This window comes from Lemur catta, chromosome 1 (assembly GCF_020740605.2).
Source record: "Lemur catta isolate mLemCat1 chromosome 1, mLemCat1.pri, whole genome shotgun sequence".
NCBI lineage: Eukaryota > Metazoa > Chordata > Mammalia > Primates > Lemuridae > Lemur > Lemur catta.
In genome coordinates, this window is record NC_059128.1 from 87,476,669 (window position 1) to 87,501,791 (window position 25,123).

Consider the following 25,123-nt stretch of genomic DNA (forward strand, 5'->3'; position numbering starts at 1 on the left):
CTCTGTAGGTATACTGCAACCTAGAACATTTTCCCTTTTGCCTTATTCTGCTTACCCCTACTTTTGATTGTTTACAAATTCAGTTACACATTTGTAGGTTCCTCGAGGATAAGGACTGAGCTAGATTTCTTTGAAGCTGACAACTCTTACCCCAGGGCCTAGCACAGCGCTATGCATATAGCAGGCATTCAATAAATGTTAGTTGAATGCATGCACATGGTCTTTATATACTTCAGTTTGGTTAAAGTAGGATTATACCTGTAGCATTTTGCCTAAAGAGTTTTGGATTTGTAATAAAACATTTTCTTTAAAAGCATAAGAAATATGGCAATTTAATACAAACTATGCATTATAGCTACTCTTTGGTTATTTTAAACAAATTATTTGGTTTTTTTTTTTTACTAAAGTAATACTAAAAATATAAAAATGCAACTACAGAAATTAGCTTAAACTGTAAACATAATAAACCCTGTAAACATATTTACTACATAACTGTACAAGTATAAAGAATGTCTAGTAAAGGCAAGTACTATACATTTAACTCAGTTCTTCAAGGCATATTTAAAAATACTGCTTTGTGGAGCTTTAGTTGAATGTTTGAAGAGAAAGACTTTAATACTTTTTACCCATTGCAAATGTGAATTTGCTTCACACGTCTTATGAACCACGTTTAGTAAAACTGCATATTAGCAAAAGCCAAATACTTTTAAAGTGAAAAAGTAAACAATCTTTTGCAAGTGAGTCAGTTGACTAAAAATATAGGTAACACACTTTCCAAGGTTCTTCTAAAAGTCTGGGCAGTAAGGTGCATTAGGAAGGTCTACAAAATAATAAATAGCTGCAAGTAGCACTAAATACATTGTAGGTTACTCAATATCAAAGTATTTTTTTCCCCAAATTTCAGTTTTCCTTCTCAAAACCATCTAACTTTCCACACATGACACTTATCACAAATATTTCACAGTTATAACTTCAGTAGTTTAAGAAAGAACCGCCTGGCAAATACTATACAAGAGGTAAATGTCAAGGATAAAACTCACTATTTCAGGCACACAGGACTTGCATACTATAGTGCGAACTCCAAAGATATAACGAAACAACTGTGTAAATGCCACACTGGTGAAGTGATTTTTAAAGAGTGATTGAGATCAGGGTAAAATTGTCATACTGTTTCTTCCAATGCTTTTATATGATGTCCTCCAATATCTGGGAAGAATCAGTGGCCAAGTTTTAGTAGTTCCATGGAAAATTTTAAGCCAAGATTTTGCTTATAAAACTGCGGCAGTAAAAACACCATAGATTGTTATTTGCAGTCTAATCAACTCCATCAAAACCCTGAGTGTTTTCAATTGCCATCTGAAGTTTATCCCATAATTCTTCAAATGACTCATAGGGTGGCAAGTCCAAGCGATTAAAGCTGAAGGAACAGAGAGGAACTGGTTACGAAAGACAGTGACAAAGTATCGCTCCGGCAAACACAGCAATGCTGCTACTCATGATACGTTCCAACAACACGGAAAGACGTGTTCTCACCAGGGGAGTGTAAGACATAGAATTAGCCTCTAGGCATGGACTCTCTCCCATGACTCCTTGGTGAAGTTCTCCTGCCCCCACCTCCACCTCCAAATGTCTAGGTTGCTCTGCCATCTCAACCTCCCAAATGGGAAGTTCTGGTCCCTCCTTGGATGGCCTGTCACTCATGAGATAAAGGGAACATATGGTCAACAGTTTAGATGGGCCTCTCTGATCTTCAGCTACCTGGACGTCAAGTCCAGACTGACCCGGTTAAAGAAATACCTGTTCCTGGGTTAGTGTCACTGACTCCTTATCCACAGCTGCCACTGTCACAGCATAGAGGGGGCTAGACTGACAGAGGAACTTTGCTTTCTAGGGATTGTTCTATTGTTCGCAACTGCTTACCAGGTGTGAGCTCTTGGCAGCTTTTCAGGGGTACCCCACTGTTCAACCGTAAATGACTGTGGTCCGTTTGAGCCTATGAGGAAAAAGAATTTCTTTGGTTTCATTTACTTTACACAGGAATCTGCAGGCATTTCATAACCCACTTTTTCTAGTGTAGAACTTACATATACAGGGAACTAATCTGTTTGATTTTTTTTAAACTTAAATGAACACTGTCCTATGCTTGATGGCTTCATTGTTCAGCTGGGAAATGAGGATTCCTTGTCAGGTCATTTGTGACCACCGTATCACTCTGCCTCGCTGTTTCCTGGCCCTGTACACAATTTCATTTCCATGTGCAATTTTCTTCATGGGTACACAGAGAAAATGAGCATTTTCTTTCTTTCTTTCTGTTGAACAACCTTTGAACTTCGCGAACTGTGCAAAATATGGAGCACTTCATGAATTTGCATGTCATCCTTCTGCAGGGGTCATGCTAATCTCTGTACTGTTCCAATTTTAGCATATGTGCTGCTGAAGCAAGCACTTTCTTTCCCTTTTGAGTACCACTGAAAATAGCTTTAATTTTTTCTGCTTATACAAATAATCTCACTGTAAAAACTTAATGCAATAGAGTAAAATACAATGAAGGATGTAAAAAAAAAATCACCTCAAATCCTACCATTAACTCTGGGTATATGTCCTGTCATGACTCTTTTTGTGCACGTGCATACGGAGAATTTTATGTGCATGTGATCATGTTATACCGTCTACAATTTTCTTTTATTACGGGACATTTTTAGAAATTGTCTGTTTCCTCAGAGTTTTCACTTAGTTTTTCCTTCTCCAACCCTCAACATCCCCCAACCACCAGGTAATCAATTTTGACGACCCAATCTGTAACATTCTATACTTTTCTTCATGTCTTATAATCATTGCAAGTGTGTGTGTGTGTATTTGCCAGAAATAAAGCCTAACTTTTCACATATCACCCATCACAATTATTTTCAGTTAAAATTTTAGTACTTTTGTCATTGTTTTCCATAACATGGAATCATATATATTTCTGTCTCTTGATTCTCTTACCTAAATAATCCATTGTGAAAACTCAAATAACATAAATTTAACATACTTTTTATTGGCTATACAATATTGCATTGTAATTTTAACATTTTGTGGCAACTTCTTTCTGTAAATACATAAGAATTTGAATGTATATTCTAACACAAACAACTTTGGCTCTGTGTGCAGGAAATTTGTCCCAGATTCCAAACAGTGCTGGAAATCAGTGGATGGCTATAGGCCTGAGTTGCATAAAAGAGGCAAGAGGAGCCAGAAACGGCATTTGCTTGCCCTGCCTAGATTTTTTTCTGCTAACTGGCTAAAGTAGAGATGAGAAGAAAGGAGTCAGATGAAACCACTAAAAGGACAAAGGCTAAGAAGTCCAATTAGGCAAGGAATGAGCAAGTAGCAAAGCTAACCACTGTGAGTGGCTACTCTAGGCAGAGAAGTGGCAGCTGTTTGACCGGTTCTGCAAACACACATAAATGAAGCTTAACAAGGAGACCAGGTCTGTCAAAGAGAGAGGGGGACGGCAATCCCATCACATGGTAACAGCTTCTATTTGCATGAAAAATTCAGCTTAGCGATATTCTAGGCAGCAGTTCCTGACTTCTGGTTCCCAGAACAATTCTTATTTGTTGTTCTGAGTAGGGCTCTAACTTCAGCTACATCTTTTCTAAAAGATTTATTCCTGCTATCTTTAAAAGTAAATATCATTCCAATAAACGGAATATGAATCAATATGAGAACAGTTGCTATTATCTACATCAAAACTAGCACTTTTTAATAAAATGTACTTGTAATGTGTCAATCAACTGAAAAATTTGATAGGATGTACAAAATTTCACTTTATAGAAAACTACATTAATATTAACTATTCTGAAAAAAAGATATACAGTCTCATCCCTAGACCTGAGGAATGAGAAATAGCAGCATGACTTTCTCTACCCCTCAACTCTCACCACAAAAGAAAAAAAAAGATTTCATGATCAAAGAAGTTTTGAAAAAAGCTTTTTTTCTTTTTTACAGTAAACGTTCTGAACAAGTCTTGAAGAAATCTATTTGTTTATGCCAGCATTTCCCCAAAGGTATTCTACTATGATAATCTTTGTTTTTTGTTGCATACTTATTAACCTTCTGTGGAACTTTAAATACTTCCCTCGACTATCACACTCAGGTAATGGTTTTTCTGTAATGGAACCATAGTGGGAATAGAATTTAAAGTTCAAGAACAGAAAGTAACTAAGCTCTCTGATGTTTCCAGTTTTCTCCTTCATTATCTGATCAGAAGGTGTAAGTGTATCTTGGCCTACTTCAGTGTATCTGATTGTATCATTTAAAAATCTTAATTCTTTTTAATAAGCTAAATGTTAATATAAATGATAGACAGTTAGGCCGGGCATGGTGGCTCACGCCTGTAATCCTTGCACTCTGTGAGGCTGAGGTGGGAGGATCACTTGAGTTCAGGAGTTTGAGACCAGCCTGAGCAAGAGTGAGACCCCGTCTCTACTAAAAATAGAAAAATTAGCCGGGTGCAGTGGCATGTGCCTGTAGTCCCAGCTACCTGGGAGGCTGAGGCAGGAGGATCACAGGAGTTTGAGGTTGCAGTGAGCTATGGTGATGCCACTACACTCTAGCTGGGGTGACAGAGAGAGACGAGCTTAAAGACTAATCAGATGTGAAAAAGACAAGTGGCATCACTCCATTTCTTTAATGATCTATGGAAAATCCTTACCATATAGTTCAGCAAATCCATTCATAGGCACACGGGACGTGCCAGTGACAAACTGAAGTAATCTTATTCTTTTTTCTGAATCCATCATTAAAACAGCCTGAATAAGATAAAAACGTCATTTATGGAATAGCACTGGAGGAAAAGGTAAAACAATTATCCTGAAAAATATGTTACCAGAATTTACTTAGAGCGTTAATAAGCACTTATTAAATTTGCATGTTTCTTTTAGATAAATTTACATTTATGGGTAGTTTATAAAGTTCCTGAAAATGACAGCTCCTTAGAATAGGATTATAACCTCATGAAGTAACAAAATTTATCTTCTCATGTGATGCATGGCTTTTTAAAAATTGTATTTATTGATACTATTGAATGGCATGCACATTTACCTATGAGAAAATTTAAAAGAGCCATGCAGGAGTCCCTAAAAATACGTTGCAAGTTACTGCAAGTTCCTTAGAGTGCCTACTGGAATAGGAAACTACGTGCCTAGCTCAGCCTGTCATTACCATTTACTACATTCTGAACACTTTACTTACCTATTTATAAATATTACAGAGGTTGGGACCATACCCAGAAGGGGTGTGTATAAATATTACAAAAATCAAAGATAATTTTTGCTGGACTATATTATTCTGTATTATGAAGATACAATCCACAAGTACAGTTAATCAAGGGTGAACTTAAAAATGATTGAATCTGTCCCAAAGCAAGTTATGAAAATGTAAGTTCTAAGTTACCTTCCAAAACCACTGGATGACCTGATGGTTGGCCCCGTAGCCGTTTTTGTACTTCGTATGTTCTCTCCAGTCGTTCACATCCACATCCCCCAATCCACACATAAGAAGCTACATCATAAGAAACGTCAAACTGTAAGCAAGAAAAATACTAGGTACACAATTCCTCTTGTAGCATAAAAATAATATTTCTTACCTCTAGTTCATTTTCATCAAAAATTTTGATGAGATCCTGTGGTATCAGTTCAAAAAATCCCTAGAAGAAAAGAATGTATTTAAAAACTGGTTAGCAGGCTCAGCGGACGTTCCCCTGCTTCAGCTTCTGAGCGCTGTTGGAGAAACCCCACATCCACGTGGATTCCCACCGCTACACAGTCATGGGCTGTTCACTGAGATCTCAATATTGGCAAGAAAATGTTTGTGTCCACAGTGTGTTCTCTCTCATTTACTCCTCAAAGTGGCTGCTTTAAAACTTCCCCGTACTTCTCAAGCCCTTCTTCACAGTAGTTAAGTTCCATTTGAGAGAGAAAATAGGCAATTATGTGGGAGAGAACTCCCTCAAACTTCTGCAAGCCACATGCCAACCGTCTCCCGTATCCATCGTGGCCTCCTTCCCACTGCAGTGGCAGAGAGGGGTCCCTCCTCGTCCCGCCAGCCCTCCACCTGCTTCCTCAGGAGGGCCTCTCCCTAGACTTCTCTCTCCCCACTGGCTCACTCTTTACTCATTTAAATGTGTTCAAGCCATATCTACCTTAAAAATAAGACAAAAAAGCAAATGCCTCTCTTCCTTCTCTTCACAGCCACATTCTTGACAGTGTTGGACACTCCCAACCCCGTGCTCATCTCCTATCCATCCCCCAGCCCACTATGGTCTGACCTTGACACCACTGCCAAAGACAGCTTTGCAGCTGTATCTAATGAACACTTACAATCTCTTGTTTGACTTCTTTGCAGTATGATATTGTTGAAAACATCTTTGTTCTTGAAACTGTCTGCTCTTCATACCTTTATCTGTCTGCCTTGAATTTCCTTTGAAGTCTCCCTTTTACCAGCCATTCAACTGTCCATTCGTATAAATGATCCATTAGAAACAAAACTGGAGATGCTGGTGGTCCCAGGTCTCCGTGTGTGGGGAATCCACTACCACTGCTCTTTCACGTTTTCCATCTTAAGTCCACAGCTTCCTTACATGTGGGCAGATGATCCCCAAATCCATACTGCCACCCCAGATCTCTGTCCTTTAAGGCTCCCTCCCTGGACACCATTCAGATGCACACACAGCTCTCTTCCCAGCACCACCGTCTCATTCCTGTCCTTGCCATTTCTCACTAGGATCACTGTGGCACTTTCCCAGCTCTGCTGGGGAGTCTCTGCCGCTAGTTTTGCCCTCCTCTAACTCACTCTACATACCACTTCCAGACGGATCTAAAATGTAAATTGAATCCTGCCATTTTATTGTTCCATAGCCTTTTAAAAATTTTTATTTCTTTTAGAGATGGAGTCTTGCTCTGTTACCCAGGCTGGAGTGCAGTGAGGCTGTAATGAGCAATTATAGCATTGTAGCTATAATTGCTCATTGCAGTCTTGAACTCCTGGGCTCAAGCGATCCTCCTGCCTCAGCATCCTGAGCTGCTGGGACTACAGGCACGAGTCACCTTGCCCGGCTATGTTTAATAGCATTTAATGCCACCTTCCTTCCCCTCACTGGACTCAAGAGAAAACTCCCAACTCCACTGCTTAACAAACAGGCCCTTTAAAATCTGGTCTGCTCAGCTCTTCGGGTTTATTTTTCCGCTCTTGCATCCTCTTATCCAGCACACTAAACCGCTTACATCTTCTTTTATGTGTGCACAGCCTATCTTATTGCCAGATTTCACACACGCTGTTTCCTCTGCTTAGAACTGCATTTCCCCCTGCTCTAGGGTTGGCTAATTCCTCTAGACCTTCCTCGTCCCTTCTGCCTATTCCAAACCTCTCTTCTGTGCTCGCCTGGGTATTTCACTTTTTAAATCCTACGTTCCTTGATACTGCTATGTCTTTTTTGCATAGCACAGCACCAGGCACATAGTGCTTGATATTGAATACATAAAGCATGTGATACATACTTAAGTTAGCTTAAGAAATGAGTGCTCTGATAATAGCCTATATGTTCACCAATTGGGGAGGTTTAAATAACTTATGAATTTATATTATGAATACAACACAGCCACAAAGATAGCTATATATTTTGACATGTAAATGTCTCCAATAAATATTTGATACGGGAAGAAAGCAAGTCACAAAACAACATGTATGATGGGATCCTAATAAACAAGATATTACACTGTCCCTATAGTACTCTGTGCCTTTGCTCTCCTGAGGTTGCTTAAGGTGAGACAGTGGGACTGGTAAAAGTGCGCAGAATGGGGGCTGAATGTTTATGGTCTAGACTTTTTGAAAGATTGAATTTTAACAGTGAGCATCTAAAATATTCATCTTGTTAACATACAATATAATTTAGAATGGTTTTATAAAGCAAGCCGTATACTTGTTTGTCTCCAATGTGATGAGGCCCTATATTTGAAACTTACGGATGTACTCTGAAATTATAGAAGAGCAAACAAAAGAAAATGAATACCTCTTTAAAAGCAGCCATTTGCTTCTGGATCCGGTTTACAAATCGCCATTGTATTACAAGACTAAAAAGAAACAAAACATTTCATTCTTTTTCACATGAACCAAGAAAAAAATTTTAAGGCATGTTTATTCCAGTTAGAAACAAAACATAATGACTAGCTTAAACCCAAGGCAAAAGCTGAATATGAGTGTGAGACACTACATTGCTATGGAAAAGAACATTGAGATTCTGGCCAAGGGGGAAGAGAAAGAAGGTAGGAAGAGTCTTTGTGGAATAAAATACAACATTATTTCCAGTAAAATATCAACTAATAAAATACTTACTAAATATATTCCTTTTTGTTCTTATTGGTGACAACTATTTCTGATCCACCATTTTTCAACTCATGTTGATGTGTCTAAAATTAAACACAATCCCTTGATATGTTATTTTAGTGAGAAAAATGTTACAAGTATATATACAGTTATACCAAAAACCTGGTGTTTTAAATTAAATACAGTCAAAAGGTAAAAGGTAAGAAAATTTAAAATATTAGTTTTATTAAAATAAATATGGAATGAGTCAAATGTCAAAGAAAGCATACATTCTTGCTGAGAGATAGCTTTTGTTGCTGGAAAATAAATGTAAAAACAGGCCATAGAAATGTGTTGAATATATGCATTAACATCTAAACTTAAGTTATAACATTTGTTTTACAACTTAGATACCATTTTAATCGATCAAATTTCACAAACCTGTCCAAAAAGTTCTTCATCTATGACAAACCTGAGGTCCAATTCTGTTGGATCATTTTCAAGAATCCATCTTAGGGAATTGTAATATTCACTATCCTAGATAGAAAAATTGCATATTTAAAATTTGTATATATAAGAAAGACACCTGAACTTGCAAAAAAAAAAAAAAGTACGCTGAGGGTCTGAGTAATTGGGTGAAAGATGAAAAGGTCAGTTGGACATCCTTTCTGTACACACATGCATGTATTACAAAGAGATGGATGTCAGGTAAGTGCAAGAATAAACATGCATCAATCAATAGAGTGTTGCCTGCTTAAAGGTCCAGAAATCTATCTCGATGTGAGAGCAGTGGAGGTATAGGTTTTTTGTTTTTTTTTTTTTTTTTTGAGACAGAGTCTCACTTTGTTGCCCAGGCTAGAGTGAGTGCCATGGCATCAGCCTAGCTCACAGCAACCTCAGACTCCTCGGCTTAAGCGATCCTACTGCCTCAGCCTTCCGAGTAGCTGGGACTACAGGCATGCGCCACTATGCCCGGCTAATTTTTTCTATATAGATTTTTAGTTGTCCATATAATTTCTTTCTATTTTTAGTAGAGATGGGGTCTCGCTCTTGCTCAGGCTGGTCTCGAACTCCTGACCTCGAGCGATCCACCCGCCTCGGCCTCCCAGTGTGCTAGGATTACAGGCGTGAGCCACCACGCCCAGCCGGAGGTATAGGTTTTATAACCCAGTTAAAGGGTTACTAAAGCAGTATTCAGATAAATCATAACTTCCATGGATATTCAGGAACATTCTGGCAACTTTCTCATAGGCCTGCGAGACTCTGTGTGAAATGTTTAAGTAGCTATGAGGAGGTCGTTGTTTATGCCTGGCCCAAGTTAAAGAAAAATCTCAAATTAAATACAGCAACTCAATTAACCAACTCAAATAACTGTAATCTTATGATTTATTAAAACATCATATTGTTTGTACCTATAATGTATAACAAGAATAAAAAATGTACTTGGTACTAAGGAGGAGTCTTAGAATCCATTTGTACACACATTACATGAGGCTATTCAGCAGCACAGGCAGCAAACAAGGCTACAGTTAGACATTTCATCCTTGGGTTTCTGTTTCTTTGTAGGAGCCTAACCACATGCCCTTGCCTTTGGACTGCCGTTTAAAAATATACCACCACATAAGATCATGATTCAAATACTGATGCAAAAGATATGTAACTTGTTGTATAGCATGTTGAAAATATTTAGGGGGAAGTTTACTGATATGTGCCACTTACTTTGAATGAAAGAAAAAACTAAGATGGATTGATGGATATGTGATAAAATGAATATAGAAAAAAAAGCCAATTATGGGTGATGGATATGCAAGTGTCTACTATGAAATTATTTCAACTTTATTATATGTTAGAAAATTTTCATAATGTTGGAGGAAAAACTTCATTTGTATTTTAAAACTAATTTATTAATTTCTATATCATTAAGAGTTCATTCCTCAAAATGTTCAAGTTGCTTGTTAAATTATACTTCCTTTATATTAAGTATAAGTGAAAAAGACATACCACTGATTCCATATCATGAAGCGTTATTGGCTTGTGTAGCATCATCTTGTAAAATGGGCGGATGAAGAAACCTTGCAAAAATTCAAATATACTTAAAGTGATTACCAAGTGAAAGAAAACAGATAATTACATTAAAAAAAGTTTTATAGTTAATACGAACCATCCAATAGTTTGCCATGGTAAACTGCCATTCCAGCTACCCGACCAATAAACTTGAAGTAAGAGAGGTGATCTTCATTACACAGTCCAGAGTTTGGATTTATCTGTAGGGTATAATTATCCCTGTAAAGACAACCACATTTAAATGTTCCTCTTGAAAAATTTTAATGCAGCAAATAATTATAAATGATCTCCCTCTTTTTAGAGTTGTTTACCTCTCTGAGAACTACATTTAACCATTGGATTTAATGATTTTAAAAATAGTAATTTCTATCAAAAGGTGGAAATTATCCAATTGGCCATCAATGGATGAATGAATAAACAAAATATAGTATGTACAAATAATGTAATATTATTCAGCCTTAAAAAGGAAGGAGATTCTGACACATCCTACAACATGGATGAACCCTGAAAACACCATGCATCAAAGTAAAATCAGCGAGTCACAAAAGAACAAATACTGAATGATTCCACTTACATCAGGGACCTAGAGTAGTCAAATTCCTAGAGATAGAACATAGAATGGTATTGCCAGGGAGTGGGGAGTTAGTGTTTACTGGGTGCAGAGTTTCATTTTGGGAAGATGACAAAGTCCTAGAGACGGATGATGGTGACAGTTGCACAACAGTGTGAATGTACTTAATGCCACTATACTGAATACTTAAAATGGTTAAATGATGAATTTTATGTCATGTATAAGGTCATTTCTGAAACATTAGTTATAATCTCCTTTTTCTGGCATAACATACAACTCTTATTTTGAAAACAGTGATTTTTTTTCTTTTTCTGTATACAGTCAATGTAAAGGTACTTACGTAGCAGAATATTCAAACAACCCATAATAAGGGTTAAACATTTCCTTCGAGATCAGGAAGAACCATTCTCTGGCGACTCCTCCATAATCCAATCCCTTTTCACCATCAAACTCAATCCACAGTCGAGCCTTTAGGAAGTCAGCTTTCTTGACGCCCATGATTCTCCGGTAAGAGTCCTCGAGAACAGTGGCACGGCGAAGCTTCATTTCAAATTTATTTGGAATGTCATTCTGAGAACCCAGAGAAGAACTGGTTTAAATCAATTCAACATAATGACAAGTTTATGTCTCCTAAAAGCTATACCATTCACTGCACTCCTCCCTGTGGGGTCCCCTTTTTTTTAAGGAATATTCTCACACAACTAGGTATATTATCTTAATTTTCCTCTAGGATATGAAAGAGTTCATGCATTTTCTCTAATCACTTAATAATACAGACTTCTGGTTGTTAGATCTAAAGAAGCCATTGATAGTGATGATAATGCCCACATGAAGGTATTTCACGAAAAGCCCTTTCCGTATTAAGTTTCAATGAGCACTGTTCTGTGACCCACAGTCTAGCCATTGCCTACAACGTGTTGCTTGCCTGTCTGCTCAGGGTTCTCCCTACTTCCCTCGTTCCTCTTTGGAGTCTGTCCTGCTTCACTCACCAATAGATGCTAACATTTACAGACTGTGCCAAACACTGTTCCCCTGGAATGGTGAGTTAACTCATTTAACTTCATAACAATGCTACAAAGAAGCTACTATTATTGTATCCATTTTAGAGATGAAGAAATTGAAGAAGGCAGAAGTTAAGAAAGACTTTCCCCTGAATCTCTGCTTTTAACTAGTGGGCTACATTGCCCCATTAATCTTGTGTACATACTTTGTGTATGTGACAAATGTAGATAACTATGCCTTAGGCAGATCTTACTGTGAATTTCACAAAAAATATATGAGTATTTTATTCCTGAGTGTTTCCTGTGCAATTTTCAGGTGGAAACCAGTAAGAGAAAACAAGGTTCTGCCACTTCAAAAAAAGAAAAGGAGGTTAGCTCTGAGAAAAAAAAATCAATTTCATCTCAATATATTTAGGGAAAATGGAAAGCCCTGTAGAAATGTAATAATGTAAGCAGCTTATATAAGCATCGTAAACATAATATAAGCACTTTCCTCTGCTGCTTATGCTATTAAAAAAATGGTAAGCCTAGAGAAAAGCAATTTTAGACTGGAGACGAGGCAGCCAGTGCAGGTAAGCATTTATCAGATGCCTACTCTGGGCCAGGTCCCTTGCTGGGTAGGGACTACAGTAGGCCAGGGACAGGGGAAAATAGGGAATAAAAACATGGCATAAGATGTGCTTGCTTCCTCAAGGAGTTCATAATCTGGTGTGTATGTGAGAAACTGAGACTTAAAAGGGTAGGATAATTGTTAATAGTAGAGATACAATATTCTACGAGGTCATGAAAGATTGAGCTAGTAACTGTGAAGAGGCCATTGAGGAAACTTGGAGAGGAAGCGCGGGAAGGATGGAGGAATGACCTGTGTGAGGGGTCTGGGAGATTTAATGCTAGAGGGTATAGAAGGAGAAGGAGGGAAAAAAAGGCAGGGATTAGAGTGAAAGAGGAAGGTGGGAAAGTAGTCTGGGGCCAGAGCAGGGACACGTGGTAAATGGCAGACTGGGAGGAGAGTTTCTGAGCAGAGGAGTCACATGATCAGATTGGTGGGTTTTGAGAAGCTGATGGGACGGGGGTAAAGGGTGGTTTTAAGGAGGAGGGACAAGAGGCACTCTGGTCAGTGAAAGACCCCTGAAATAGCCCATGTGAGAGAAGACAAACGGAGCTATCAAGGAGCAATGGTAATGGAAGAAAAGAAGGCTACAGGAGAAGCCTTAGTGTTTGAACTGAGTAGCAGACAAGAGCATGGATTCTGGAATCAGACCTGTGTGCAAGTCCTGACTGCACCTGTCACTAAGTGTGAGACTTTGGGCAAGTTACATGTCTTTTCTAAGTCTTAATTTCCTCTATAAAATAGGGATAATAATATCTACTCTTATGGAGTAGTTTCAACAGTTAATGTGATAATGCATTTTAAGCGCTTATACAAGGCCAGGCACGGTGGCTCATGCCTATAATCCTAGCACACTGGGAGGCTGAGGTGGGAGGATTGCTTGAGCTCAGGAGTTCAAGACCACCCTGAACAAGAGCGAGATCCCATTTCTACTAAAAATAGAAAAATTATCTGGGTGTCACAGCACGTGCCTGTAGTCCCAGCTACTCAGGAGGCTGAGGCAAGAGGATCTCTTGAGCCCAAGAGTTTGAGGTTTCTGGGAACTATGATGACGCCACTGCATTCTACTCAGGGTGACAGAGCAAGACTCTGGGAAAATAAAAAGTGCTCACATGGTGTTTGGCACCACTGTACTCTAGCCCAGGTGACAGAGCGAGACCCTGTTGCTTAAAAAAAAAAGAAAAAAAGAAAAGACAGCTCAAGGCTTTCAAGCACTGGTTTTTATCTCTGTCTTGGTGTTCTGCTTTTTTTTTTTTTTGCTATGTGTCTAGATATAGATTTTATTTTTGCAATGCTGCTTGAGACTTTTTGTTAATCTGAGGATTCAGATTCTCTGCCTCCTCTTCATGATCTTGATTCTTTCCTCCTGGAATGACTCTGTGTCTCTTAACCTTTCTTTTATATGTTTATTCCTTTTATATACCTTTGTTGCATTCTGGATAACTTCTGTACAAAGTTTCTCTCTTAATCACCAGTATGATATGTCATGTTTGCTAAGAGCACGGACTCTGGAACTAGAGACTTGGCTTTTCTACTTAGTAACCATGGGACTTGATCATATTACCTACTCTATCAGTGCCTCAGTTTCCTCACCTGTAAACTGTGATAATAGTCCCTTCCATACAAAGTTATTGTAGAAGTTAAATGAATAACACATGTAAACTGATAAGAATAATTCCTGGTATATAGTGAGAAATCAATAGATATTATTGCTTTCATTATGGTTGCTGTTCTGTGGTCTGTCACCAAAAGCTTGTCTCCTATCTCCTGCTGCCTGGAAGACATTAACAATAAGATATTAAAATGTATTTCAAGCACTCAGACTAGCAAATGGAGAACCTAGTGCTTCTATTCCACCAGCGTATTCTCTTTAAGAATGAAAACCTCTACCAGAACAATAAATAAAGATTTAAAATCCCAAAGTTAGAAGTAGAAAACCAATTCTGGGTAATCTTAAATTCTTTAAAATGGATTTAAATGGTTGCTAGTATTTAAGGAATTTATTGGGACATAAAATATTTGCACTAAACTATCATATTTCATTTTTGTTAAAATTTTGGATGAAAAATCTGTGGTAGCAGACACACCATCTTGAATCTTTGGAAAAGCAGGCTTCTGGCTTAGAGTGTAGGAAAGTGTAACCCAATATAGCCACCTAGTGGTAGTATCCCTAAACTGCAGGGAAAGGGGGAAAGGATGAGCAAATTAGAAAGGCATTAAAAATGGCTGACACCAACAGAAATGAAATAGTGAAATAGATGGACAGATGATGAGTTTAGTTCCAAACATTGAATTTTCAGTGATGGAAAAAAGTGTAGTGAACATAACTGATAAGTGTAGGGAGACAAGTAACAAGACCACTGTTCCACTCACAGTTATATTTTTTCAATTATGTAGAGATATATTTGAAGCTATAAAGAATGAATGACTATCACTGGAAAACAAGTCAAAGTATTAATATTATAGTAAAGGAATCCAGACAGTCCTCCAATATAATCAAAGACTAGGCCAGAAGATAATCTCCCAAGCTACTCTTGCTCAGGTTCTATGAAGACCGAGCCCCACAATCCCCACAAGAAAACAGCAGGTTAGAGCTCTTTAAAGCAACCTTTTAACACTATTTTCTATTTTATGAAATATTTTGAAAAACAAAGACATAAAATAATTATGGTCTCTAACGAGATATAACAGCTACTCAAAAAATAAGCATCCTTTCCCTATAAGAAACTATTCACTCAAAGTAGATACAAATGTAGAACAAATATTCTGTTACTTTTTACAATGCATTTACCATTACTTTCAGCCTATATAATGATCATTCCTAAGTACTTATTATAAACATCACTAACCTGCTTCTTCAACTTTCTTCGGAAGAACTCATACTTTCTTTTGTAATCCCTGGAGTAGGGCACTGCCTTTAGTTGAAAATTTTGGAAAAATAAAAAAGGTTTAGGTTGTTTTTCTTCTGGAACAATTTTAAAAGTTCCCCTTGGAGTGTTTTATGAACAGAAGTTAAGGGTATTAAAAGAGAATATTTGGACAGAAAAGTTTAATTACAAGAAAAATAAATATAAAACCTTAAAATGTTTAATTTCTCTAAGATAAAATTGTATTCAGCAATTTCTGTGGCTGTAATTTTCATCATTCAGTATTCTTAAAATGCAACATGCCAGAAACAGGAAATTTCTTCCAAGTAGAGAAATATTAGAAACAAAAATTTCCATTTCTAACAAGACTTTCAAAGTGATTTCTCCATTGAAGGAACAATTTGAAAAGTGTACTTTTTCCTTGACTCTGAGGAAAGTAGCCTTTTTTATCCATTATTTTTAAAAGACTACACATCAAGCTACTAGAGAGTAATCTAGAAAAACCTCTACAATTTTACTTATTTTTTGTGAATTAGAAACAAGTGAAATCTGAATAAAAATGGAAAAAGTAGCTATATATTATAAAAGAGGATAATAATTCTATCACTAATCAGACTCAAGAGTAGTATAATCACTATACATGGTAATGTTTATACTTAAATGTGGCATGTCTTATATACTGGGCATTTATTAATACAATGATTTCTACCCCAAATTCCAAGACATGACCCTGGATTTGAAAGGGTGCTGCTGCTTCCTCATCCTGATACACCCTGGGCTCCTCTCCAACCTGTTGAGGACTCTCAACGTTCTTTTTCAGACAACGGCAAGTACCAGCTGAGCTCAGCAGCCGGCCACCTTAGCATTTTGAAGGTCTGCATTCACTAGTCTCCCAAGGCTATTGTGTAGGGTAAGGATAATTAATGACTTTATAAAATCTTTTCAAATAACAAACTGCAGTAGAGGTGGTGGGGAGAGGAGAGAACGGCACATGTGCTCTCCTCTCAATGCCTGAAGGGTCATGCCCTTGGCCATTTGGTCTTGCAGGGACAGGAGAGAGGACAATCCCATCACAGCACACTGACACACAGAGACTTACTGGTCCAGTTATTGCCACATTCTCCAACCGAGGATCTTCCCATTGTGTTCTTTTTATATCTGAAGGGAAGAAGGAAAAAATGTCCTTATGCACAAAATTCAGTATTATAGTATTAAAAATTCAGTATTACAAAAAATAATGTAATGAAAAATCACACTGTACATACTGTGATTTATGTAGAAGATTCTTCCATCTGTGTGAGTTCTCTCTTCCCATCCTGGCTAAAATTAAGAATGTATTTCAATTATTTTAGGACAGGATTTTCAATATATGGATAGAAAAACAGTATGGCTATAGGGTTAACTTAATTTGTATATTTCATTTTTAGTAGAAGGCATCAACACTTTTAATAATCATATTAAGTATAGTTGTTAAAGAACTATATCCCAAAATACAAAATGTTTACGATAGCCCCGTTACATTGGGAGCAGTTCTGTAAACTTACAGGTAAAGGCCCTAGGTCAGTGGAAGAATCAAGTGACATCTTTCCTCTCAGATGAGCTGGAATTTTCAATCTTGGATCTTCCTTTTTTGGTAGAGTAAGGAAAAAGACAATACACATACATAAATTTTAAAGTAATGAAAGTCAATCTGTTACCATGCTTTCTAATACCCATGGATATTTAAAATATTCTCTTGTAACATTCCATTTATGCTTTATTTCTTTAATCTGTGACATAATTTCTTCTTCTCAAATCTATCACTCTCAGGCTATAATATTAAAAGAAATAAGAATCAGTTCTCAGAGAGGAATCACTACTAACTGATCATCTTTTTCACAGAAACCATTCAGAGTATTTTGCCCCACTCTTTAGGAATTGTGTCACTACATAGGACTTTACATATAAACTGGTGAAAGAATGGAACACTAAATTGGACTACATGTTATCTCTAAGCCCCTGAACATGCTTTTTGGCACCTATCTGTTCGAGTGTTGATTGATTTTTTTTTTTTTTTAATTTTACTTTTTGGGAGGCAGAGTCTTGCTTTGTTCCCCAAGGCATGAGGGCAGTGACACGATCATAGATCACTCCAACCTCAAACTTCTGGGCTCAAGTGATCCTCCTGCCTAAGCCTCCCAAGTAGCTGGGACTACAGGTACACACTACCACGCCTTGCTAATTTTTCTATTTTTTGTAGAGTCAGGGTCTTGCTATGTTGCTCAGGCTGGTATCAAACTCCTGACCTCAAGCCATCCTTCCACCTTGGCCTCCCGAAGTGCTAGGTTTATAGGTATGAGCCTGGCCAAGTGCTCATTTATTAATATTTTTGAAAGATAGGAAGGTAAACCCCAAAAGGTTATTAAACTCAATTCAGATTGTTAAAAAAAAAGAATAAAACTCAAATTATTTGGTTTCATTTATATATATTATTATTTTAATATTTTATTAAATAATTTAAACAATTTTAGTTTCATTTATGCTATATTAGTCTTTTTAACAGTTAATTAAAATCTATCTGCTGCTAATTTTGAATAATTTTTCTATTAGTGGTGAACCAACCATTAAACAACTTTACACCTTATCTTAAAATATAAATACTTGTTCTTCCTAGTCTTAACAAGAGTTTTTTGGTATTAAATGAGATATGGATTCAAAAGCACTTTGGAATTATGAAGCCTCATATAAAGGTAAAGGATTATTACTACATCTCTTCTTAAGCATTTATGGCTGGTGAGCTAAAAACTGGAAGTAGGAAGTAAACATGAGTATCTCCAGAACAATCCAAAACTATACATATATATTTTTTTGAGGCAGAGTCTTGCTCTATTGCCCCGGATGGAGTGCAGTGGCATCATCATAGCTCACTGCAACATCAAACTCCTGGGCTCCAGCAATCCTCCTCCCTCAGCCTCCTGAGTAGCTGAGACTACAGGTGTATAGCACCATATCTGGATAATTTTCTTTTCTTTTTTTGTAGAGATGGGGTCTTTCTATTGCCCAGGCTGGTCTCAACCTCCTGGGCTCAAGCAATCCTTCCACTTTGACCTCCCAGAGTGCTAGGATTACAGGTGTGAGCTACCACACCTGACCCCAAAACAATATTAAAAAGAGACATAAGCATATTCTGAGTATAAATAATATTAAGAATTCAACATATCTTTCAGTGAATACTAGGAAACATAGGTTATACTGAAGATTATAAAGAACTATACATAAGAGATTATTATTATGGTTATAATTTAAACTGAAGAGTTACCCAGGTAGTGGTTTTGGTGTTGTGGTCAATAAAGAAAGGCCTCCCATTTGGTGCATGTCGGACTTCCCAGCCTTTAGGAAGGAATCCTTGCTCGATTTCCGATGGCTGGGTCACCTGCTGTGCTGAGTCACTCATGGGGACCTGTGGTTGGGGGCCTGCAGAAGAACTCTGGCTTGATGGCAGCTGACCGGTCTCCATTGTGGCCTAACACATTAATTAAATCGTGTTGTAATATTTTATAGAGAACTCACAAATAGCTGCAGTTAAAAAGGTAACTTAACCTGCAAGTAGAATACACCCTTACAAATGGGCCCTAAACATTTGAGGCTCATTTTCAAATGTAGTTATGACATATTCATCTTTCCCTAACATTTTAATAACTTTTTTCCCAATAAAGTATTTTGTCAAACTTTATTTTTACAATAATTTATAATTTCTCAACTAATCCTCAAGTGGTCAGATGGTGGTTAACATTCTGTTGTGGATGCATCTGAACAAGGATGCTGGATCCATAGGCTGGAGCTCTCACTGCGGGGGGACCCACAGTGCTTGCAGGAGGAGGTTGTCTTTGCTCCCGAAGGCTCATAAAGTGAGCAATTCCTCATACATAGAAGTAGATTCAAAGGCTGGGCGGACAAAATAAATGGCAAATATTCACTATAGAAATGGACAACTGAAGTGTAATATATTCACATGATGGAGTATTAGCAGTTAAAAGAAATACACTACATCTATACCAACATGGGTAGGGCTTTAAAACAATGTTGACCAAAAAATAGATTTAGATTTGCATAACATCTATGCAAAATTTAAAACACATGGTCATCAATGATATTTTACATTGTTTAGATCTCTACGTAAGTATGTAAAATAGGCTAGAAGAACACACAGCAAACTCAAGCTGGTGGTTCCCTCTGGGGAATGGGACCGAGAGCTTGGCTAAAAGGAATTTAGCCTAATCTGTAAGACTCTATTTTTAAAAATAAAATGCCTAGAAATGAAGATGGTAACTTGTTAATGGTAGTAAATTCTGGGTGTGAAGAATGTTATGTGTTTGCTATATTATGCTCTGCACTTTTCAGTGTTAAAAAATTTCTCAACAAGAGAAATGGTGATAAGATAAATATTTTGCCAGACACTTACAAAGAAGTATTATAAAAGGCACTCACTGTTGCCAAGGATGAAGTGTCATCATCATACATTTCTTTAATAGATACCAATCACCAAGATTATTTTTTAGTAAAATGATGATCTTTAACCATTCAAATTATAAAACCGCCCAAAGACTAGATCATTTACTTTGTGCTTTTATTCCCACTTGGACTTATTTATGTAACAAGTGGTAATCTTTATATACCAGAGATCCACAGGAAATGATGGACACTCAGCTTCAACGTCAGAAAATAATTAGAAGATGCCAAAGTATCCAGTGTATACTACACAGTGATGTAATTAATAGTTTACACGGGAATGTGACCATTTAAATCCTGTAAGAAAATAAGTTAATAGAGAAGATTGCAGGGTACCTGCACAGTGGGCTTTGTCCAAGTGGTAGTTCTGGAATTGTGATCCACATAATATGATCTTCCTCTTTCATCTTGTTTTTCTTCCCAACCTGGTGGTAATCCAGATGAAGTAGGCAAAAGCTAATGTGAAGAATAACAGGAGATTGAAATATTAATTAGAAAAATCCTTTAAAAGGGATCACACCCCTTCTTCACAACTAGCTCTCCTTAAAATGAACTATATTTTGTTTTTTATTTTGAACTAAAACCATTTATTACAATGGAAAATGGGTAAATATTTCCAATTTAAAATGAATCATATTTTAAATAATATTTTAAAGTATACCAAATAAACTATATAGTATTTCACTTGGGAAAAAATAGAACAGACAATAATGATGAGAGAGATAACATCACAAATAAAACATGTCAACAATAACAACCACACACAGTAAGTGCTTTAACATACAGTATGTCATTTAACCCCCAAATTTTAATGAGATAATTGCTAATACCGCCTATTTTATAGAAGAGTAAACTGAAGCTTGAAAAATTGAAGTAATTTACTATGATACATTGTTTATAAGAAACGGAGCTGAGATTTGAACTCAGGTAATTTAACTACAGAAATCAAACTCATGTGCCGAGTCAAGAGTTACCCCTGCCATGTTTCTCTAAGGGCTGGGAGATGCTGTTTATCATAGTTTGTTAAAAATGAACAAAGAAAGTTCTGGTTTTTTTTAGGTTTACTTAAAATAGTCCTAGGTCTAGTCCTTCTTTTGTCATTCTGAACCACATTGACTCTTCCAGGCTTGGCTCGGCTCCCTGGAGTGCTTTACGACATAAAAACCACCACTGCTGGTCTTTCCTAGAGACACCATGTTGTAAGTACGCTGCTGACAGTTATGATGAGCTGTTAGACTACAAAATGACGAAATTAAAAGTTGCCCAGTTTTACAAAAGTTCATCAGCTGGTGAATATCTGTGCATCATAGTGGATATGTCTATACAACGGAATACCATGAACTAGTGAGACAGGCAACAACATGGATATATCCAAAAAACATCATGCTAAGTAAAAGGGGCCAGACACATAAGATAACATATTTGCGATTCTCTTTATATGAAATTTTTAGAAAAGGTAAAACTGTAGCAACAGAGCAGAAGAGTGCTCGTTTGGGGCTGAGGGAACTTTTTGGGGTGGTAAAGTATTCTTAAACTTGATCGTGGTGATGTTTGCACAACTGTATACATTGACAAAAATTCTTTCATTTACATTCAAAACTGGTGGATTTTATGGTAAATTATGCTTCTGTAAATTATATTTCAAGAAAGCGCAAAAAAACCTCCAATCAGTGTATTGAGTAAAAGATGCATGGAAACAGCTTTTCTGGTACATAAAAGAAATTCAACGTTTTCACTGTATGGAGGACATTCTAAGGTGCAGTAGGAAAAATGCCAAGGGACTCTCTTGAGCAGGCTCTGGTCTAATGGAGGAGGCCAGACAGGTGACCGTAAGGGAGGGCAAGGCCGGTGAGGGCCACCTCTCAATGGCATCTACCCTCCTGTTGATGGTCAATATTGACCAGGCCAACGGACTGCACATGTGGGTGCCCCTCCTTCCTCAGCACAGGACCCGTGTCCCTCTCTGAGTCTGGGCCATCTTTTTAAACAGACGAACTACTCTTGGGCTGAGGATCTTGGCACCTCTGCACTCCTATGCTGGAACTTCTACAAAAGCAAAAACATACTCTACTTTTCAAAACTGCTATACAGACAGTCATTCAAAATTACAAATGGTTGGTGAAAAGAGTGAGGAGGCCATTCCAAGTAGGGAAATAGAATGTGCACAGGCTCAGAAGGAGGAGAGAATTAGGACATGGGGTCAGCCTATTAGGAAGAGAAAGCACAGACAGGGATGAAGGCAGCAGGAGGCTTCTGTGGGTGGATAAGGGTAGGCTGAAGTGGCTGGGAGTCCAGGAATTTTAATTTGGTTTAAAAAACAAGTAGGGGCTGCGTAAAGGAGAGGCAAACTCAGAGTAGTTTGGGTTAGGAAGAGGCTGGAGGCTGGGAAACCACAAGGGAGCCAATGGTGTAGGCATGAAGTTCTTAAGGTCCAACCTGCAGCTCGGAAACCACTGAGCAGGAAGCAGAAGGCCCCAGCAGAATGGTGAAGGTGAGAGTGAAGGGAAGAGAGAGATGGGGGAATGATGCGCTCTAACCTGGCTGCCAGGCCTGCCACCGCCAGGGCACACCTCACTGAGTGACCAAACTCTGACTGACGGTTCACGTGTACACAGCAGAAATGGCTGTTAGACACCGTGGCTGTACAAAGCCGGATGCCACGTGCCATGTGCAGAGCAGAGACAGCTGGACACCACGATTCCAAATTGCATGGGGCACACAGCAGATGACTGAGCTCCAGCCAGCACAGGGCTTCAACCAGCAAGCCCAGATACCACCCACAGCCACCGGCGCTCAGAGGCTTTGCTTTCTGAATATGAGAGTGACAGTTCTCTGAGGTTTATCTTTAAAGATCCTTCTCCGGGTTCCCTCCCCCAGCCTCACTGCCAGGAGCCTAGAGTCTGTGCTGTATTGGTTTCCTGCAAGGCAGTCAGACCTTCACATTTAGGCTTCTAAGAAAACAAAAAAGGTGCTGAGTTTTATATTTTTATCGATGACTTGAGGGGAGAGGATGAAACTCACCACAGGAAGTGTAGGCTGTTCCTCAAAAGTATAGGCTTGTAAGCTGCCTCTTCTGCTGGAATGATTCTTGTAAAAAAACACAACAGAATGATGATACCTTTAGATCTCTGGCTTGTCTCTGAGCAGCAGACAGGTAGTGAGGGTGAGTGTGACGGGGCGGGAGAGACGGGGCTGGCTAGGACGTCACTATGGAGACTGCAGGCCACGGCCCTCGCCAATCAGCGCCATGTGCAGACGCCCTCCCACATCCAGCTCCCACTGCTCCCCCAGAGCCAGACTGCCCCCTGGATGCTTTGCCTTGAATGCCTAACAGATACTCCCTCTACGCGTCAGATCAGGATTTGGTTTTCCCCCATCCACACCCATCAAACCCGTTCCTGCTCTGGTATTCCTCCTTTCAGGGGGCAGCACCCACATCCTATTCAGTCTATTTCTTTACTGATTCTCAAATATATCCCCTCTCTACTGTAGTTCAAGTTTGTTCTTTTCCTTTAATTTCAAGCTTTCATTATTTGTCACCTCGGTTATTATGGCAGCAACATCCTAATAGGTTTTTCTGCTTTGAGACTTATTTCCTTACGTCCATTCTCTAGCCTGTGCGCCGCAGCCAGAGAGCATCCTACACACAGGTCTGGTGCTGCTTGTTTCGAGCCGAAGCCCATCCCAGCACAGAACACGATGCTCACGAGCTCCACCACCTGCCTCCTCCTGACCTCTTCAGCTGCCTCCCAGCTCACAACCTACCTGCTGGGCATTCCAGATCACTTGTTTCCTGAAAATCCCAGATTCTTTCTTTCCTTGTACCTTTATATACATGCTGTTGTCGCTATCTGAACTGTCTTAGTTTTGTTATTTAATGATGTCAAATTTACAATGCACGTATAAATTAAATCAGAATATCCACAGCAATGCTGTTTATAGTAACAAAGAGCTGTAAGCAATCTCAAGTCTATAGATAGGAGACTGGTGAATTACCTTAAGGGTTACTTGTACCGTGAAGTATGCCAGTTTGATGGTTGTTTTTGTTGGTTTTAAAGAGTACATCTAGAATTACTGACATGATCCAATGTCCAAGATAGGGCAAGTGAAAAATGCAAGTTATCATCTGTTTAAGATGATCTCAGGTTAAAAAATTATATACAAATACATGTGTAAGCATACACGTTTATGAATATATAATGTTTAAGACAATGTATCTATTAATAGTGACTGATGGAGCATATGTTAGAGGTAAGATGGAAGATTTATCTTATACACCTCAATACTATCTCAATTTTTAACCATAACCATACAATGCTTTGAAAATAATCAATTTTTTGAATAGGTAATACTCACACATAGTATAAAACTCAAAAAGATATACGCCCTGTTTACTCTCTTCCTCTCTTAAGAGGCAAGCAATGTTACCAACTTTCTGTTTAGTTTTCAAGAAATATCTCACACGTATTTATTCTGTTGTTTAAATAATTTAGATAAATGGTAGCATATCAAACACATTATTGTATACCTGGATGGTTTTTGTTTTTTTTTCTTACTAATATCTCTTAGGGGTTGTTCCATACAACATAAACACTCAAACCCACCTAATCTTTTCAGTGGCTGCACAGTATTATTACACTGTATGGGTGTCATGTACTACTTTTATAATTATAGAAAAAATATCAGGAGGAAAGGGAACGAGATCCTATGTGATTTATCACCAGCAAATCAAAATAGCTTACCCTTTCAGTCTTTGACTGACCTTCTCCACTGTCATGAGAAACAATGAAATGAATGGAAGACAGGACAGATAGGAAAAAGAAAGGACAGAGGCCAGGCAGGCAGATCTACTCCTGGATATTCATACAGCTATTCACATACAGCTATCTATGGTGAAGCTTCTTGAAGAAGGCGCTGGAACAGAAGTTAGCAACCTTTTCCCATTGAGGTCTAGACAGTAAACACCTGTGATGGGCCATATGGTAGATGTTATTAATATCAATAACCTGGGTGATACAGTATGAAAGCAGCCAGGGGCAATACTTAAATAGGTGTGGCTGTATTCCAGTGATACTTTACTTACGATAACATGCAGCTGCTGATTTGGCCCACAGGTAATAGGACCCCTGCACCAGGATATAAGACCCATGAAGGTATGGGATTTTTGTCTGTTTTATTT

General features: G+C 38.1%; 1 protein-coding gene and 1 non-coding gene across 4 annotated transcripts in view; both read right to left on the reverse strand.

Moving 5' to 3' along the window:
* Positions 1-311: 311 nt before the first annotated feature.
* NEDD4 (NEDD4 E3 ubiquitin protein ligase) overlaps positions 312-25,123 on the reverse strand; it is a 133,233-nt gene continuing 108,421 nt past the window's right edge. For all 3 annotated transcript variants that reach the window (XM_045529783.1, XM_045529773.1, XM_045529794.1), the window contains 18 exons: positions 22,966-23,031; positions 20,281-20,400; positions 18,755-18,958; positions 17,001-17,081; positions 16,722-16,776; positions 16,556-16,614; positions 15,439-15,504; positions 11,319-11,548; positions 10,505-10,626; positions 10,345-10,415; positions 8,785-8,880; positions 8,374-8,447; positions 8,051-8,111; positions 5,630-5,689; positions 5,437-5,544; positions 4,697-4,793; positions 1,921-1,993; positions 312-1,417 (listed from right to left, as the gene is read on the reverse strand). In XM_045529783.1, coding sequence (XP_045385739.1) covers positions 1,315-1,417; positions 1,921-1,993; positions 4,697-4,793; positions 5,437-5,544; positions 5,630-5,689; positions 8,051-8,111; positions 8,374-8,447; positions 8,785-8,880; positions 10,345-10,415; positions 10,505-10,626; positions 11,319-11,548; positions 15,439-15,504; positions 16,556-16,614; positions 16,722-16,776; positions 17,001-17,081; positions 18,755-18,958; positions 20,281-20,400; positions 22,966-23,031 — 1,746 coding nt within the window. In that variant the 3' untranslated portion in view covers positions 312-1,314. The remainder of the gene's footprint in view (positions 1,418-1,920; positions 1,994-4,696; positions 4,794-5,436; positions 5,545-5,629; positions 5,690-8,050; positions 8,112-8,373; positions 8,448-8,784; positions 8,881-10,344; positions 10,416-10,504; positions 10,627-11,318; positions 11,549-15,438; positions 15,505-16,555; positions 16,615-16,721; positions 16,777-17,000; positions 17,082-18,754; positions 18,959-20,280; positions 20,401-22,965; positions 23,032-25,123) is intronic.
* LOC123631150 lies at positions 2,343-2,446 on the reverse strand. Its single transcript, XR_006733020.1, has one exon. It is a non-coding gene; the product is annotated as a U6 spliceosomal RNA (small nuclear RNA).